The 19,493-nt window shown below is 40.2% G+C and overlaps 1 protein-coding gene and 1 long non-coding RNA gene across 3 annotated transcripts in view; one reads left to right on the top strand and one right to left on the bottom strand.

Annotated features, from left to right (window-relative positions):
• Positions 1–1,103: 1,103 nt before the first annotated feature.
• Positions 1,104–19,395, bottom strand: LOC117881294. Its single transcript, XR_004646752.1, has 4 exons — positions 19,285–19,395; positions 13,863–13,931; positions 10,845–10,893; positions 1,104–2,985 (listed from the first exon to the last, which is right to left on the bottom strand). It is a non-coding gene; the product is annotated as an uncharacterized LOC117881294 (long non-coding RNA).
• Positions 9,639–19,493, top strand: part of RUFY1 (RUN and FYVE domain containing 1) — a 32,669-nt gene continuing 22,814 nt past the window's right edge. Inside the window, exon 1 of one of the 2 annotated variants that reach the window (XM_034778368.1) lies at positions 9,639–9,906. In XM_034778368.1, the coding sequence (XP_034634259.1) occupies positions 9,639–9,906 (268 nt within the window). Of the gene's footprint in view, positions 9,907–18,667; positions 18,829–19,493 lie in introns of those variants that run through there. The other variant, XM_034778369.1, reaches the window with a different exon arrangement.

The raw sequence follows: 19,493 nt of genomic DNA, 5'->3' as shown, positions 1-19,493 counted from the left end.
GTTTTTAACCACTTTTTAAAAATAATTCTCAATATATTTCTATTGCATCCAGGGACCACTGCTTGTAAATTTACAAAGCTTTTATGCAAAGACAATATAGCCTAGTAGATAAAGTGATGGTCTGGTGATTTTTGAGGCAATTAGATCAAACCCAGTTAGGCTTGTTCTATTTTTATTACAAGTTCGTTCATTCTTTTCTTCTCTCAAATAAATTGTTGCATTTATTAACTCTAAATTATGGTAATAAACTTAAAACATCTAATGAACATTTAAATGCTTTATTAAAAAAAAAATCAAACCATAACATACAGCATAGTTTTTCATAATGGTAGTTCTGGGAATCATCTGGGGAATGTGCTTTGCATTCCATAGACTTAATATAAAATATCTGATTCTGTTTTCTTTTTTAATTCACAAAGTTTCTATTACATTTTTGGAACAATATAGGGTCCTTTGTGTGGTTACTTAACCCCCATATAAATATTCTCATGGGTATTAGTTGACAACTGTATCAGCAGAAGTGTTTGTCTCATGTTTCAATGGTACTGCATTCAAATTCTGTTAGGGTTGGGCTTTTATTAGGATTTTTATCCCTTCTTTCTACCAACCACCAGTCAGTCCAGTTACTGATTAATTCTTACCGCTTTTCTCAAGCCCCAAAAAAGTATATTTGACACAAAAAAATCCACATGCAATAGCAGCCAAGTTAAAAAAATAAGGGCATGCAACAAAAACCAACACAAAACCAGTCAGCCATGAGAAGATGTAATACATAAAAAAGAGAAAATTATATTTGAAAAAGCCTAGGTTTTTATATGGTCAACTTAAGTAAAACACAATTATAAAATTAACTTAATACCCCATCACCATTTGAAATTCTCCCAAGTGGGTTTATGAATCCTAAAAAAAAAAAAAGTCAGTTTAGTCCTTATTTTGTCTTGTTTAATTTGATGATATAAACAGCTAACTTTTTTTGTAACTTAACTCTAAATATAAACATCACATATTTATACAGCTGGACTATTCTGTTCCCAACTTGGATGCTTTTACATGGGACCAGTTTTGGCTCAGATAGTAATTAACAAGGTCACTGGGGGGGGGGGGGGGGGAACACAAGTAGATCATAGGTTTGAGCTTTACAAAGTCCATAACTCTTCCCATTTAGACAGATGTCCTCAGATTTCTTGTACTGTAGGCTAGGTCAAACAACTTCACTTGGCTCTTATAAAGACCTTGTAACACTACATAAATAACTAAGGCTTCTACAACAAAATTAACATACACTCAAAGTTAAACAGAAATGTCTGCTCTTTCCTCATAATCCCTGAACACCCACAGAAGTCACTCAGAGCTGCAGATGCTTAGCTCCTTTGAAAATCAAGTGACCCTGAATTCACCTGGGTTTACCCAATTCTGTGGGTGTGCCAAAGGGGAGTGTTATTGAAGTAGGTTAACATATGGCCACTGATCACATCTTTGTAACTTCTATAAATGCATGTCAGACAACTACCTTCTTTCCCCAAAATGGCCTCCATTAGCATAGCTACATTCACTGGGGACCATGATGTTAGGAACTGCTCAGGTAAGCAGATCAGCTGATTTCCTTTCAAATAAAAACTAAGTGTTCTCAGAAAAAGTAAGGCTTTGAAAGGGGAATAGGTCTAATGTGAGACATTGTTTTCAACCTCTGTCCTGACACAAAGCCACTAAAAGATCTCCCCAAAATCAATATCTTATTAAGGGTTGCACTCAGTCTATTAGTACTGCAAGGAGTTTGGTGAAAAGATGAGTCCTTGCAAGGTATTTTCTCTGCCTCCGGTAGTTTCACACGATCCCCACTATTTGTTCTAGAGAGTCCATGCAATGTGCAGGAGCCAAAGGGAGCCATCACTTCCCCTCTTGATCCTTTCAACATGCTTCTCAAGACATTGGGACCAGATTTTTAAAGGTATTTAGGGGCCTAACACCTATTGATTTCAATGCAAGGTAAAAATCTGGTCTCTGAGGCTCTTCTCTGTGACTAAAGTGTTATGGTACCATCTAGTGGGGGCCCTGCTGATTGCCTCAGCTCCCACAGTAATAGGGTAAGTGTTTCTGTAGCATTCCTGAATCAATTTTATTTCTATTAACTGCTTTATTTGCAGTTGAAAAGTGGGAACTAGTTATTTATCACTATAACATCGCTTCTCAAATCCTAAGGTCGGTCCTTGCATAGTTCACACTCCTTTATTCAGGCAAAACGCCCACTGATATTCATAGAAGCAGGATTTGGCCCTAAATGTTTGAAATGTTAAATGGCAACATTCTTCTGATGTCAAGCCAATATTAACCATTAAATTGGTGATGAACTTTTAATGAGGGGCTCCTTCAAATATTCAGCCTTGTTTACCTTTTTTTACTCCCCTCACTCACTTTCACCCACCACAATTTACCTCCTCACCTCAAGGACCCTAACACCTCATGGAAACTCCTGTACCTAGAAGCTGATCTTGCAGTAGCAATCATGGGTGGATTGCCTTAAGGATGGTGTTGGTTGGTGTATTTGTGTGGGAGAGAAGAGTGTGATTAGGAAAGGAATATCTGTTTGATCTGCAGCACAGTTGCAACAGCAGAACAGGAAATAATTTCAGATGTTTAAAGCAAGCTCCCTGATTAGAGGTGATTGGGATGCCTATTAGTTGATTAGCTATGCTAGAGATAGAACAACGACTAAAACTGTTGTCTGCAAAATGTAATAACTTAATTGCTGTGCAATGATGGAATAAGAAAATATTGACAGTGCTATGCAATTTTCTTAGTAATTTCCCAAAGAAAACAGGAGATCTTTTGCTGATGCCCCCTATTTGCTGTCCCATCACCCCACTGCACACATGGAAAAACTCTCAAGAGTCCGTAGGGGATGTCCCAATTCTAGCAGGGTAACCCATTAGGGAATGTCCAGATCATGTTTAGTCATATGTTTTTTGTATCCATCCCAGAGGTTCACTGAAAAAAATCAAAACAGACAAACAGGCAAAGGATTTAAAAAACAACATTTTAATGATTTGAACACCTTACATTGCTGCGTTATGTATGTACATAATTTTATTCGTATGACCTCCCCCTTCCTTCTATTGTTATACTCTCTTGTTGCAACTTGTCTTAAAACTAACTTGTAAGCTCTTGGGAGCAGGATCTGTGTCTGATGTATTTGTGAAGTGCCTAACATGATTAGACCCCATTCCTGAGAGGGGCCTCCGGGTGATACTAAAAATAAGGCCTATATTCTAAAAGATATTAAAATAGGGTACCCATCAACTTATACCCAGTGAATATAAAAGCAAAACCGGAGACCTTCATTAATACTAGCATAATTGGTATGTGAGTAATTTCAGCCCTGCTTTTTTACTAGTGCTTTGGGAAATATACACAGCACTGCTTGTGCTGGGGAATTAGGACAGAGGTGGTGGCTTCCATGTCACCACATGTGCAACAGGTTGGAGCAAATGATTGCCTTATATTTTATGCCTTTAGTACATGAGAGGAAGGATGGTTCAGTGATTAAGGCACCAGCCAGGGACTTGGGAGACTGGTTTCAATTCTCTGCTTTGCTACAGACTTCTTGCGTGACTTTAGGCAAGTCACACAAGTCTCTCTGACCCAGATCCACAAAGGTATTTAGGCTCATAGCTTCCACTGATTTCAGTTGTTGTTTGCAGTGTTGGAGCCATGTTGGTCTCAAGATATGAGAAAAACAAGGGATTACCTTTCCCAGACCTGAAGAAGAGCTCTGTGGAGCTCAAAAGTTTCTCTTTCACCAACAGAAGCTGGTCCAGTAAAATATATTACCTCACCCATCTTGTGTCCCACTGATTTCAGTGAAAGGCAGGAGCCTAAATACCTTTGAGGATCTGGGCCAGAGTCTGTGCCTCAGTTCCCTTCTAAAATGTGGATTATAGCACTTCACTACTTTGCAGGGGTGTTGAGGATAAAGATAGTAAATAATGTGAGGTGCTCAGCTACTACAGTAACAGGGGTCACCGAAGCACTTAAGATAGACAGTGTAAAGAATAAGTTCTGTCACATCTATATTCCTAGAATCACTCAAATACACAGATCTTTCTTTTACTATTACTTTATAACATCTAATACATTGGGAGGCTGTTAGTGATGCAACAGAGTCTTCCCTAAAGCCAAACAAACTTGCTGATGGACTGATATGTTCACATTTCTATAACAAAGCTGTAGTTTTCCCTCTATCCCGCTGGAAAAATAAACCAGTATTGGAAAGGATCGGTGACTTTCCAGTTAATAGAACTGTGAGTCATGAGATCTAGTTCTGTTACATGTTATACACAGATTGTGACTGTAGGTAAATCACTTAACCTCTCTGTTTATCAGTTTCCTTAGCTCTGAAATAGGAATAACTTCCCCACAGAGGTGTCCAAGGCTTAATTCACTAAACAGAAACTATCATGGGGAGTCCTTTCCAGGCCTATGTCTTATGTACCTAAATCTCATGCTTCAGCTGGCAGCCTGTACAAGGTCAGGAAGGATTATTGTTCCCCAGATAGATGTACTCTGGGGAGGAAGGATTCCCCTTCCTCTGAAGCATCAGAGATGGTGACAACCGGAGATGTGACACCAGACAGTGCTCTAAGACAGTACTGAGAATTCTTTCTCAGATGCTTAGCTGGCTGGTTGTGTTCACATTCTCAGTGTCATCCTGATCACTATTTTCAGGGTCACGAAGGAATTTCCCCCCCAGGACAGATTGGCAGGGACCTTGGGTTTTTTGTTTATTTGTTTTCCTTCCTCTGCAACACTGGGCACTAATCGCTTGTTAGGATCATTGGGGTATCTCACCAAATCGGTTCCCTAACATTGCAGAGGCCTACGGAATTGGTGCACCTCAGCACCTTCTATTTTCTGCCTGTGGCACACAAGAGTTTAGTTTCCTCAGGGCTGTAACATTTCAGTCTCATCCAGGTTTTTGTGCTCAACAGAGGGGTAACTAGTGGGGTTTAGTGACCTGTGATGTGCAAGATGTCCGACTAAATGATCTGGCGGCCCCTTCTAGCCTTAAACTATGATTATAGCTCAAAATCCGATAAATTTAAAAATGAGTTAAAGGCAGTTTCCCATACTGTATCTGTCTCTGAATTCCCCTGCCAACTTTTGTGGTTTTCAATCCCATTTTCCTATTTTACTAGATTTTTCTCTCCCCTCTTGCTGTGTGGAAAAATACACAAACACAGGGGAAACTAAGACCCCAATCCTACAAATACTTGCCCATCTGAATAACTTTATTCCCATAAGTAGTCCCATTGTATTCTATGTAAGTAGAGGGCAGAATCCAGGCCTAGTTGACTAAATACAAAGTGCTGTCAAATCCACAGCATATACGCAAACATTTTTTCTCATCTCTTCCTGATACAGTAATTTTAGGTGTCACCTGTAATACCAGAATGTTTAAAAAACAGATAGAAATGCTTTTTAATTTGATGGTGTCACTTTAATATTTGTAAAGTACACCCATCTTCTAGTGGAAGACATTACAGAAATGCAAGGTATGTTTAATGGCTGATCAGAATCAGATATTTTATTAATGAGTAATTAATAAAATTTCATCCTTTAATAGTGCATGATGCATTTGAAATATATCAGACTACTTTCTATAGCAAAAAATATATCTTTAATAATCCGTATTACTGAACATCAGAATAAAGCTAAGGGAAAAACTGAACTAGAAGAATCTGCTTATATAAAATTGCATTAATCTTTATTCAGTGATACTTCCTCCATCCTTTTCAATGTCACTGAAGATCAGTGAAGTTGATATAAGCCATCCTCTTTTAGTTTAAAATTCAGAACCTTTGATTTCAGATAGACAGAATCTCTTAAGTATGTAATTTCAAGATCAAAGTTGAGAGTCCATAAGAAGCAGATGTATCGTTACTCTGCCTCCCTCCATTATATTATCATATGAATGATTTTGATATCTAAAACACTATTTTAAAAAATAGTAAAACACAACAGTAAGACATAAGAGCTGTGTGAAACCAGAACCAGACTTCAGTAGGATCAAAGATGGCCTGTTATAGCAGCCCAGGTTTAGAAGCATCTGGCAGATTTCTACATCAGAGCAAGTAGAAATAGGACAGATATGTCACTGAAGTAACAGACTTGACCTCTGCATTCTTCACAACCTTGCTAGGCAACTAACTTAATGGGCTGTCAGAAGAAAATAGTGCTCTGCCTTCATACAGATGGTAAGAGCTGCACTAACAATCTGTGGCAGAGGTGACTACTGAAATAAAATGTCACAGCAGAAGGGGACCACCTAATGCAGAAGTAGCACTGCACTCTCTTTGGGATTTGTATGAATATAAAGAACTTTAAGTAGTAGCACTGCCCCTGTTTAATGACCCTTGTATTGATAAATGTGTGTGTGGGGGGGAAACTAATAGTAATTTAGTCTTAGTATGTGATATACCAGCAATTCTGCTAAAGCCTGACCACACTTAAACAACATCCTGAGTTGCTTTCTTAAGACTCCCAATAGGAATTTGAACCTAACTGGAACAACCCTAGCATTTCACGTTGCTTATATTGCTAAAGAGGGGAGGGGGAAGATTGTTTAATGCTATTTCAGTGGTTGACCTATTAACTTCAAATTCACTTTTACTAGATATATAACTGGGTTCTATTCGTTACTTTAAAAATGTATGCTGTCTAGTTTTATATTTTTAGTCACCTTGTGCACAGTAAAATAGCTCCTTTGAGCTCAAATACTGGGAAGATTGAACTAAAATGTTCCATTGTTACCTTACTGTGCACTTTCACATATTTCTTTTGAGTTTTTCATTTTCTCTCATTTTATGGGAATGAATATTATTTTGTTGTGCGTGTCTTACTTCCAGTTAATATTTTGCAATTGAACATGTGTACTGTAATGTTAATCTGTATCTGCTGCATAATTAATTGTTGGGAGCAGCAGTTCAGGAGGGAAGGAAGAAATCTCCACCCTCTATTTGCCCCCTTTCTGCTTTCACATTATTTGAAAGTATAAATCTATTTTGTTTTATTTAAATACAGTTCAATTGAGATGACATCATCAAAGGTCCTTGGAGAATATCATTTTTGTATGACCACCTCCTTAGTCCCATGGGGTTCTGCTTCTGCAACTCACTCTCCAGGTGGCTCCTGCACCCCAATGAAGTCTATGGGGCCTTGGCCATGCTGTCAATTGTAGGACTAGGGCCTATACAACTATTACAAAACAACTGTCCTTTGTTCTAGTTTCCATACAAAACAAACAAATGGGCATTGTGTCAAATACCATTTCATCCCACTAGATGGCATTCAAAACATATGGTTGTAGCTCTGCTGCTGAGCAGTTAAAGCCTATATGCTGTTTGAATAAATCCTGAGTGAATAAGAGATTTCAGCTTTCAGAGGTTCTATTATCCTCCGCAGGCACTCAGAAGTTGCCCTCTGTTTTGTGGAGAATAAGTAACTGTGGAATATTACATTTTTACAGTGCCTGAGAATACTTGAGAGTAGAACAGTAGTTTAAATACAAAATGTTAGGAAGATACAGATTTGGGGCCAGACTGTGTTCCCTATGTTTACATACATCTCTCTCTCCCTCTTTTCCATGAAAGGGGAGGTTCATCCACCACCATGGCACCATACTCCCCATTCTTGGAAGCACCTGTGCAGGAGTTGGACCCTGGAGGGAGAAGATATATTGTTTCACCAATACCAGAGGCCATCCAGTCTAGCATGCCACCACACACAAGGTCACTGAACAGAAACTCAGACTCCTCCCCTCAGATCCCTTTAACAGATTTCCCTGGACAAAGGGGCCTCAGTGTGGCCCCAAACTTTCTAATTTACAAAAGTTAACCAGCTCAAAAAGACACTCCCCTTCACAACAGGGCATGATGACCAGCTTCTTTCCTTTCCCCCACTGTTATCAGTCTTGTCTAAAGTTATCTATTAAGTATGAACAACGAGGAGTCCTTGTGGGACCTTAGAGACTAACAAATTTATTTGGGCATAAGCTTTCGTGGGCTAGAACCCACTTCATCAGATGCGTGGAGTGAAAAATACAGGAGCAGGTATAAATATATGAAAGGATGGGGGTTGCTTTACCAAGTATGAGGTCAGTCTAATGAGATAACTGGATACCATCACATTAGGCCTGAATAAAGACTGGGAGTAGCTGGGTCATTACAAAACCTAAACTTAATTTCTCCAATACTAATTTCTCCCTACTGTTACTCACACCTTCTTGTCAACTGTCTGTAATGGGCCACTCTTACCACTTCAAAAGTTATTTTTCCTCCCTTGGTATCCTGCTGTTAATTGATTTATCTCATTAGACTGACCTCTCACTTAGTAAAACAACCCCCATCCTTTCATGTATTTATATCTGCTCCTGTATTTTTCACTCCATGCATCTGATGAGGTGGGTTCTAGCCCATGAAAGCTTATGCCCAAATAAATTTGTTGGTCTCTAAGGTGCCACAAGGACTCCTCATTGTTTTTGTTGATACAGACTAACACGGCTATCACTCTGAAACCTATTAAGTATGCTGTACATACATTCTCTCAAGGGAACTTCTGTAACTCTCCTTGCAGTTTGGCACCTCTGTATTGCAATCAAATAAAAATATTTGAGTAGAAACTATATATAAACAAACAAAAGATGAGGGACTTGTAGTCTAAAGATGTTTCTTCTGCTACCAAGTTTGTTGGTAACAAGATGTTCCAAATTACCTCCTTGTCCGTTTAGCCTCCACCAAACAAAATATTTCCTAAGTCTATCCAACAAAAATAGCCAGTTTAGAAACAGGTGAGCCAACCATGCTTAATACAAGTTTAAACAAGCTGTAGTCCAACTATGTTAAATAGCTATATAGTTGCTGGACAGAAACCTGTATGTTACAGCTATGTTAAGGCACCCTGTGTTAATCTATAGATACCTGGTAAGGTTACATTTTTTATAACCAGGATCAGGTTGGTTGATTCCCCAACATGATTATAACATATCCTTTTTGTCCACACAGGCAGCCATGTTTCCCAACTCTGCTTAAATATGGTTATTTTTGTAGTGTAGATAGTGCAGAGGAGCATATTTCATTTTCAAAAAGTATAATAAATCTCTATCAACCCTCTTCTCCAGGTTATGATGGTCCAGTTTTAGGCAGGACAATCCACTCTCAAAAGGTTGAGTGCGTTTATAAATTCTGCAAAATCTGTGACTTTCATATACTCTGGCAAAATGCTAACTTAAAATATTGTGTAGAAATGCAGAGGATTCATTTGTTTTTTCAGATTGCTACAAATAACAATTGGAAATAATACAAAAGGACATCCACTACACAATACCTAAAGGGATATCATTTGTTGTAATTAATCAGTAACCAGAAAATATATAGCTGTGTGTATAATTTGAAGCATACAAGGCAAAATGTCCACAATCACAGAGGTTTCGGTCTCTGACACGTTTGCTCATGCAAGTGGCTGTTGTACAATCACTCAGAGCACACTTTTTTATCCAACTCCTATCAACTACAAGTTGGAAGACAGGGCAGAGAGTTTCTGCTTCACTCGATTGCTCATGACTAGTGTCATATGACATTTTAAAGATGGCTGAAGGAGAGAGTTGCAATGCATCTGCTCTGGAACAGAAAGATTTTGAAATCATTGACAGAAACCTGATTCCTAATGTAACTGAACTCAAAAACGAGGAGAGAGAGAAAACTGTTGAAGAATCAGGATGGTCTGCTCCCATCTTTTCACTGGCCAAGAAAGCTTCAGAAAACTTAGCAGTGAGCTATGGCAACGCTCTGAAGTCTGCAGCTTTGGTAGGACTCGTGCCCAAACCAGTCAGCAATGACAACACAGCAAAAACAAGTATGGTTATGTTTATTCAGTAAACTTTCTTGTACCCTATACAAATAAGTTAGTTATAGCCTGCAAGTAGCATGATTTAGTGTCAAAGATGCATTATTATTACTTTGCATTTATTAAAAAACTATCTCCTGTAGGTACTGTAATGATTTCTACAAAGTACTTATGAACCCAGAGAACAAATCTCAGCAAACTTTTACATTATCAGGGAAAGGATAACTTTTTGATATTTTGGGGAGGATGGCTTTTAAGTTTTGTGCATTACATTTTTATTTCTGTTTCCCAGAAAAGTTTGGCTTAGATGTAGCATGACTGCATCAGTATCTAATATGGTCTCTTTCCTTACTTATAGGTGGGCTGACTGGGACAAGGAAACTTTTATCTATATTGTTTTCTAATAATATGACTTTCACAGTCTCTCTGATACACACATAGTAATGAAACATCAGGAAGCAATTATGCAATAAAGAGTTGTAATATCTAATAACAAGATATTAAAATTATTTATAATGTAGAAAAAGATTCTTAAGAGAAACTGAATGGTTTATTAGCAAACATTTATGAATGTCCTTTAAGGAGCTTAAATCTGCTTAATTGGTGTAATCCTGGCCCCACTGAAGTCTATGGGAGTTTTGCCATTGATTTCAGCAGGGTTAGGATGTCACCTTCTATGTAGTGTGTATTGTGCATACATTAGCTAAAGTGTGTCTTGTAAGTCTTCCAAAAAATGCCAGACAAAAGTCTTCCAACATTGCAGATTAAATGCAACATCAACTTGGAGGAGACTAAATAGTGCCAGGCATGGGGGAGAAAGACAGGACATGAAGGGTCTGTCTACATCCTCTAAAGGGGCTGGCCCCTCTTTTATGGGGGAGTTCTATATTGAGGTATCAGATTCTGAGGTTACCCTATCATTCGGTGTCGTGGTTTATTGTACTTACTGAAAGCTCTATCCCCAGGTAAGCTGACATAGCACAGTTCAGGTCCCACCTAAAGACAAACATTTTATTGACAAACAACCGGAGAGGAAAGGATTGGTAGAAAAGGAAACAAGGGAAAAGGAAGAGAAAAGCAGAAGAGGAAATGTGTGAGGAGGGACAAGGAGAGAGAGAGATCTGGAATGAACAGTGCAAAAGTTACTGGGTCTGATTAAAATATTCTGAAGTAGCTTGATTTCATGTTATATTAAATTACTTCCACAAAGATCAGGAGCTGGGAGTCTTACAACAAAGGCATTTCTCATACTGTACTTCAATAGGTGCCTAATGAAGCTTCTACAAAAAAGAATAGCAGGGTATGTGTTTCTATGTAGGAGCAACAAGATACACACACAGAGCATTGAGTATGTCCACGAAGATATAACACAGGAGTGATTTTTCATGTAGAAAACTAATAACTGAATGTCTAGTTCTAATCAGCAAATAAATTTCAGTACATCATAATATCAAGCCACTAGACCAGGACTCAGATTGCACCCTCCAAGAAAAGGAAAAGTCCACAAGAATCCTCTTGTGGAATTCCCCTTCCCATCCCTGCATCAGTCCATTGGGGAGGAGCTTAGTGTGAGTTTGCCCCTCTCACTCCAACCCATGTGGTATAGGGTGCATGGCCTGGCTAGAACACTTGTAGTTCCTGGAGGGGAGACAGCAGAAGACTAAGGCCATTTCAGTGGCAGTTGCATGTTCCTGCAGCAACTCTTGCCTCTTCTACACCCCTTTTGGTCCCTGGGATTTCCCCACTGAGAGGAGCACTCCATGGGAAAAAGAATAAATCCACAGGGCCAGATGGGAGATGATATGCATTCCTGCCCCATTTTACCCACCACCACCATTCCAGCCTTTCCCACCGTATGTGGAGCGCCCTTCACAAGGTCTAGTGGAGGGGAAGGGAAGTGAATGGTGCTGCAGAGGTGGCCGACCAACTTTCCCAGTGGGAAGGGGAGAGCCACATATTATGATTTCCTCTGCTCCCACATCTGGGGACGGACACACGCACGCACGTACGTTCCTGACTGAATTCCCGCATAACCCTGGAAAAGTCACTTAGAAACATCAACTTGAAATCTAATCATTTTCAAAATATGAGTTAAGTGATTTCAGGCAGTACAGCTGCCCCTATGTTACTGTCAGTTTTTATAGCTTTACAATCACATTTAGCTTTTTTGACTATCTTCCCTTCCCTTTCAGTGTGCACAGAGGGAACTGACTATACAGGGGAAACCGTGAACATGAATACATAAAGTGCTGTCAAGTGCACAGTAAACTGAAAAACAGACTAGAATTTTCCTCTAGTTTTTCAATAATATCAGATTTTACTTGCAAAAATAACAAACACTGAAAGTTGAATGTCCCTCTAACCTCCCCATGCCTCAATTTCCCCATCTGTATAATAGTGATATTACACACATACCTTGGTAAAGCACGTGGCGATCCTCTGAGAGGCACAAAGGATTGTAAATAAACAATCAAAGCTATAAAATATATTCCTTTGTGTATGATCCCATCCATATTAAGTGAATTGCTGTATGTTTGTGTAGTTATTAAGATTGTATATGCCACTATTAGAGAGCAATGTAATGAAATTAAAGGGATGCCTCCATAGTATTGAAGTATGGCAGCCCTACAGCTCCTGTAAAATTCCGACACGCAAATTGGAGATCTTCATAGATTTGCTGCCTGAGGAGCAAGTGCCCATGATTGATTTGGCAATATACAAAGATGTGTGACATTTTTAAATGCTTCTGCAATTCCAGCTGGAAAACTGGGTGAGGTCTGAAGGAAACACATATCCTTGTATATGAATGCAATAAGTCTTGCCATTAAAATGGAGGAACTGGAATTACTGGTGCAAAGGTCAAACCAGACATTATAGGGACTACAGAAACATTGTGAAATAGCACTAATGATTGGAGTAAAAGAACTGAAGGATATATGCTGTTTAGGAGAGTCAGAAATAAAGGTAAAGGTGATGGGGGTAGCTTTGTACATCAATGATCTGGTAAACTATAAAGAACTACAAAGTGATGGTATGAACAAAAGGAATCTGTTTGGGTCAAAATCATTAGAGAAGGATCATGAAAGAGGTTCTGTTGGGATAGTGTTAGGGTCTGTCGTAAAACCCCAGGGCTGGACTGGGATATGGAAAGTGTATAGAAATATTACCATATCTGAGGTTGAAGAAAAACATAGAGCTGAATGCACCTAGAATACTGAAATAATTGGCATAGGAGATTGCTAATCAGATAGCAAGGATTTTTAATAATTCTGTCTATTTGAGGATACTACCATATGTCTGTAAAATAGTTAAAGCCATATGTATATTTAAGAAAGGAGTGGGAGGGGGAAGTGATCCAGGCAATTACAAACCAGTTAATCTGATCTTAGTAGTACACAAGGTTTTAGAGCCAATTGTGAAGGAAATAATAATTTAAATTCACGGAGGCAAATAGATGTTATACAACATGATTTTACCAAAGGTAGACAGTCCCATAATTAATCTGATTTCCTTCTTTGAGAAGTGACCTTGGGGGGTGGGAGCTGCCTTAATCTGCTGCATGGGGTGTGGGCTACTTGCCAAAATAATCTGGGTATATCTGAATCAGTTCCCTGCCTTTGAGAGGCCCTGGGAATTGGTACACCTGAGTCCCTCTTACTGTTTGCCTGGGGCACATAATAGGTTAGTTTCCTGTGGGCTGTAAATACTTCAGTCTAATTTTGGGTGTTGGTGGCCTGTGATATACAGATTAGACAAGATTATCTGGTGGTCCCTTCTGACCTTAAATTCTAGGACTCCTTGCTTTTGTGGGATTCTTTGGTAATTTACTCTTATTATCTAGTTTTGGTTTCCTTTTTAAAAAAAAAGTCCCATTGTAGATCTTAAAATACATAATTTACACAATTTGATATCTATTGGTTTTGTTTAGTAAACTGGGTATTTTGTAGTTGCATCAAATTACTTACTTGGCTCATTGTGAGAGGTGAATTCCATTGTCATGATGTGAGGCAAATAGTCTGCTTTTTGATACCATCCTGTTTATATTTAGAACATGCAAATAAATAGAAAGCACAGTAATTAATTTACTGTAGTAACTACTAAGCATTTAGGTTTGTCCTCCAGTGACCTTCAGCCAGTGGAGTTTCTCACTTCCACCAGTTCTGAATTTGGCCATCTGTTTAATGATTCCAGGGCCATTCATAGCTAGATCAGAAGGGGCAGGAGGCAATAGACTAGATATTTTGATGCTTCAGAAGTGCAAAGAACAATATTGTCAAATTTACTCTTGCAACCTGTATTTGGGTTTATTTATAAAGTCCTAAAAAGAGAAGTTTACTGGTATGTTACTCAACTCCAGTGTAACTAACATTTGATAACCCACCTTGGGACTGAGGTCTATTGCTGTGCAGTTATTTGTTTCATTACATTGTTGTTAGGGAATGTACTTTCATCTTAAACTCCCTCTTTCTCAGTCATTCCAAACTTTTAAAAATATTTTGGTCAGAAACTTTTCACTTTGACTAAACTCAAAGTGAGACTACAAAAGACTGAAGCAAAATCTGTTCTGGCTGCTTTTGTTACGCTAAACAAGGGGATGGGATACCTTTATGTTGGATTTTTTTTTTTTATTGCTTATCCAGTGTAACTCAAACAACTCAAGTTTAAAACTTCAAACAAAACTAGAACTATTAATTCATAAGTACCTCTAAAAATGTGTAGTGTATGTAAATTATTCTATGCCCCATTCTGGCTGTAACCCAATCATGCTATCCTGTGTGTTTTTAGTTTGAGACAAGGCTGGATGAGTATCTTTTATTGGGCCAACTTCTGTTAGTCACTCCAGGCAGGTTCCTGTTTATTTTGGTACATTCTCTCTGTTACAGTGCTATACAAACTGGCACTCTATACATATTACAGATGGGGCTGGTAGCACTGCCTATAGTTAAGATTGCCCAGCACATCCCATTATAAGACTGTTTTCAGTTGCTTGTAACTTTGCCAAACTTTAACCATTTGGGTTGACATTTCCCATGCCAGGTCTCTGCTTCAGGCTGAAACATTCTGGAGGAACTTAAGTGAAAATGGTTCATCCATTTTGGAGAACATGATTAGGGGAAAAACAGGAGCTTATAGTCCATGTTTTAAAAAAAAAAAAAAAAAAATATTACAAATCTCTGAGAAGCGCTAGCACTCCCATCCGTGGGAGCAAGGCCTTGAAATCTGGCCCTTATTCTGGTGTCAGGGATGTACTTTTTGCTGTCCCCCTGAAAAACTGCCCAAACTTGATTAATTACAAGCCTTTGAAAAAAATCACAGTTCACACATGGTCAAAGACTTGTAAGAGTTTGGCAGATAAATTATCCAAAGATTCTATCTGCACACAGTATGCTACAGCCAAGCCAGCACGGCTGATCAGGATTTCCACTCCAATTGCTTCTCATGGCTACTGTGGTGCCAGACACAAATATGGAGAGCCACCATGAGACTGTTTCTCCTGTGCTCTCAATGCCCCCATGTTGTCACCCAAGCAGAGGAGGAGGAAGCTGCCTGAATCCAATGCAAAGGGAACAAGAGCCAGACGTTCTTTTTTTTTGGGAGGGGGGAGCGGGGGAGAGACAGCAGGGAGTCTGACTGTCTTAGCAGGATCCATGCCTTGTTCAGTGCACAGCATGAACCTGCTCTGGGGAGGAATCAGGGTTGTGTGCAGCGAAGGAGACTTGTCTGTAGGTCCCCTGCTTCATTTGTTGCAGCAAGTTGCACAGTGTGTAGTAAATGAGGAAGGGATTGCAAGAAGAGAAATGATGCTTTTATAGGTAAGGCAATTGAAAGTTGTCCTGGATAACTGGATTCTACTCCTGCCTCTGCCACGGAGTTCCTATGTGATGCTGGGCAAGTCATTTCAATCAAATTTTTTCAAAGGTGGTCACTAATTGTGTGTCCCTCATTTTCTTGGTTTCCAACTTGAAATGCTGGGATCTGATCTGCAGAAGTGCAGAGCACTCACAGCTGCAACTGAAGTCAATGGGAGCTGTGTTTGAACATATAAAATGTTATCGTTCGCTAAGTACTCTAAAAAAAAAATCAGGCATCTCAAATTGGGCCCCGAAATTAGTGGACTCTTTCTTGGCCTCAGCTCCCCGTTTGTGAAATGAGGATAACAATACCACCTCGCTTCGCAGCGGTGATCATAGAATCATAGGACTGGACGGGACCTCGAGAGGTCATCTAGTCCAGTCCCCTGCACTCATGGCAGGACTAAGTATTATCTAGACCAACCCTGACAGGTCTAATCTGCTCTTAAAAATCTCCAGTGATGGAGATTCCATAACCACCCTAGGCAATTTATTCCAGTGCTTAACTACCCTGACAGTTATGAAATTTTTCCTAATGTCCAACTTAAACTGCTCTTTGCTGCAATTTAAGTCCATTGCTTCTTGTCCTTTCCTCAGAGGTTAAGGAGAACAATTTTTCTCCCTCCTCCTTGCAACAACCTTTTATGTACTTGCAAATTTTATGTCCTGTCATCTTTTCTCCAGACTAAACCAACCCAATTTTTTTCAATCTTCCCTCATAGGTCATGGTTTCTAGACCTTTAATCATTTTTGTTGCTCTTCTCTAGATTTTCTCCAATTTGTCCACATCTTTCCTGAAATGTGGCACCCAGAATTGGACGCAATACTCCAGCTGAGGCCTAATCAGCGCAGAGTAGAGCAGAATTACTTTTCATGTCCTGCTAATATATCTCAGAATATCTGCTTTTTTTTTTTTTTTTTTTTTTGCAATAGTGTTACATTGTTGACTAATATTTAGCTTGTGATTGTGATTCATTATGACCCCCAGATCTCTTTCTGCAGTACTCCTTCCTAGGCAATCATTTCCCATTTTGTATGTGTGCAACTGACTATTCCTTGTCTGTGAAGCATTCTGATACCTAGGATCAGATTAAACCATTACTTGGCCATAGGCAAACATGCACTTCTGGGTCCTTACCTTATAACATGAATAGCAACAAGCAGCTGTACAGTACATTCCCCATGGCCAGGCTGGCAATGCTGTGGATCTACCAGGACCATCTGCTTATCCTCTGGCTGCTTGGGGCACTGCTCACCATGACAGTGGAGCAGCCAAGCCCAATCTGAGTGAGTAGCATCGCAACCTAGGGAAGGGGGTCTCAACGCCACTCACTCAAATTTGGCCTGGCTCCCCCCTCCATCATGATGGAGAGGTAGCTGGGCCAAACCTGAGGCTATGTCTACACTACCGCGGTAAGTCGACCTACGTTATTCACGTAGCTGGAGTCGATGTACCTTAGGTCGAGATACTGCAGGGGGTCGACGGAAGATTTTCTCCTGTTGACTTACCTTACTCTTCTCATCGGGGGTAGAGTACAGGGGTCGACTGCAGAGCGATCTGCAGTTGATTTGGCATGTCTTTACTAGACCTTCTAAATCAACTGCCAGTGGATCACTCTCAGCGCATAGTGTTGTAGTTTAGACCTGCCCTGAGTGGCACTTAGACCCTGTATGCCAGGTTGCAAATTTGACCCCATTTTGGGCTCCTCCATGAATCTGGGCCTAGTTTGCCTATGCATTAATCTGGCCCTGCCAATACTATAGTGATGAGTATTATAGAATGCCTGTGAGGAAACTAATTCTGTATTCACAGAAGAGTTTGAATGATGTGTAGTAAACAAGGCACAGGACCACACAATGAGGCTAAAACAAAATATTGAATAGCTGCTCATTCAGTGAGCACCATCTGGCCTGTGCACTGAATAAGGCAGAGGTCCTGAGGAAACAATAGTGTGTGATCATGTAATATAACTGGCCTGTATCACAATGCATATGCATAAGAGGGTCAACTTTATTTCTGGCATTTCTTGGCTCTTGCATGCTTGACTTTGCAACTTTCATGTTCCTTTAAATATAATTTTTATAGTGTATATACACACACACAAATATTAACTGGAGTTTTGTCTAAACACAGAAGCTACACCAGTTTAACTTAAATAATTAAAAAAAACAATTTAGTTAAATTGTTGCAAATCCCAACACAGACACTTTTATATCAGTTGAAAAGTGACTTATTTGTTTAATTTGCATTAAGTTACAGGTGCAACTCAGCCAACATGTCAGGTTTAAACCTATTTAAAAATGCCCATGCACAATATTGCACCACCTTAACTAAATCCATTTAAAATTACACTTTTAACTAAACTAATGCAATTTTGGATGTACACCAGGTCTTAAGAGTTACAGTTGCAAAAGTATATTTCCTTTCAATACAAACTCAGATCCAGGAAACTATCCCAACAACTTCAATATAAACGAATTACTGCTGAAACATAACACCTAAACAAAGCCATTAATTCCTCACCTCCACAATCAACTTTCTTTTCACTTCTATTGTGCAACCAGACACTATCAGGTTCCTAAAAATCTCTCACAAACACACAAGTTTACCTGCAATCTCAGCAAGATTAATCATATATATCCAAAATCTGTTACCTAAAAACATCTCACATTAGAGTTCAGCATGTGCTTTTGAGTGTGATTTTGAGGAATTTGCATGCATACATTGTGCTGTCTGTTGGGAAGAAGTGTGTTGTGATTCATCAGCATGTGTGTGTTATTTCAATGATAATAAGAGTTGCTCATGTGAGCTGAGATGGATCTGGTTGTTGATGCCTTAAATGGATTTCCTATTTTTAGATTTGTTTACCTCTGAGCATTTTAGGGGTGGCATAAACAATAATCCTTCTCATCACTGTGATATTTGTTATCCCAAAGTACCCCATGTGAGGTTGTTTTGTCCACGCTGTCACGAGCAGGGGTGTTGCTGGCTGGGGAGTGAAGGAGGGAGACGGCAGCAGGTAGGCAGTTGCACGCTCCTGGGAATGAGGTGTCACTGCTGGAAGTCGGGATGTGGCAGGTAGGTACCGCTCCCACATGAATCAGGTGTGGGAGGGGACTTAATGGCGGTGCAGGCAACACCCCCATTGACATCAGGAGGACTAAGAGGAGAGATAGGAGTAGGCAGCGCCCCCACTCGCTCACTGGACAAGCAAGGGGGTTAGTGGGGATAGGCACAATCCCCACACACACTACGTAAGAGAGGGAGGACTAATGGGGGAGAGAGGGGTAGGCAGCCCCCCCGCCCCCCCGGAGCAGGAAGGGCTAATGGGGATAGGCAGCGCCCTCCCACGCACCCACCGCATGAGGGGGAGTTAATGGAGGGATGGGGGGTTTCAGCGCCCCCCCCGCATGGGAACCGAGCCGCGCAGCGGGCGGGTTTTTCGCTACAGGTCGAGCTGTGAAATGGTCGCGTGACCTGCACTGAGTGGCTTACTGGAATGGGGGGGGAGGGGCAGGCTTCCCTCACACGTACCAGCAGCCCCGTCTAAGATGGCGGCTGCCGCCTGCCACATCTTTCCAGTTCGCTCTATGCTAGCTCGCGACAGTTCTCGGCCCGAGCGCTCCTTTGGGCGGTTTCTTTATCCCGTCTCTCAGGTCCCTCGTGCCTCCCTTTCGAGCCAATGAGGAGCGAGGTGGACAGGTAGCGAAGGCTCTCGCACCCAATGGGAGCGTGCGAGGGGC

The sequence above is a fragment of the Trachemys scripta genome, chromosome 8 (assembly GCF_013100865.1).
Source record: "Trachemys scripta elegans isolate TJP31775 chromosome 8, CAS_Tse_1.0, whole genome shotgun sequence".
NCBI lineage: Eukaryota > Metazoa > Chordata > Testudines > Emydidae > Trachemys > Trachemys scripta.
This window is presented reverse-complemented; position numbering and strand designations above follow the sequence as displayed.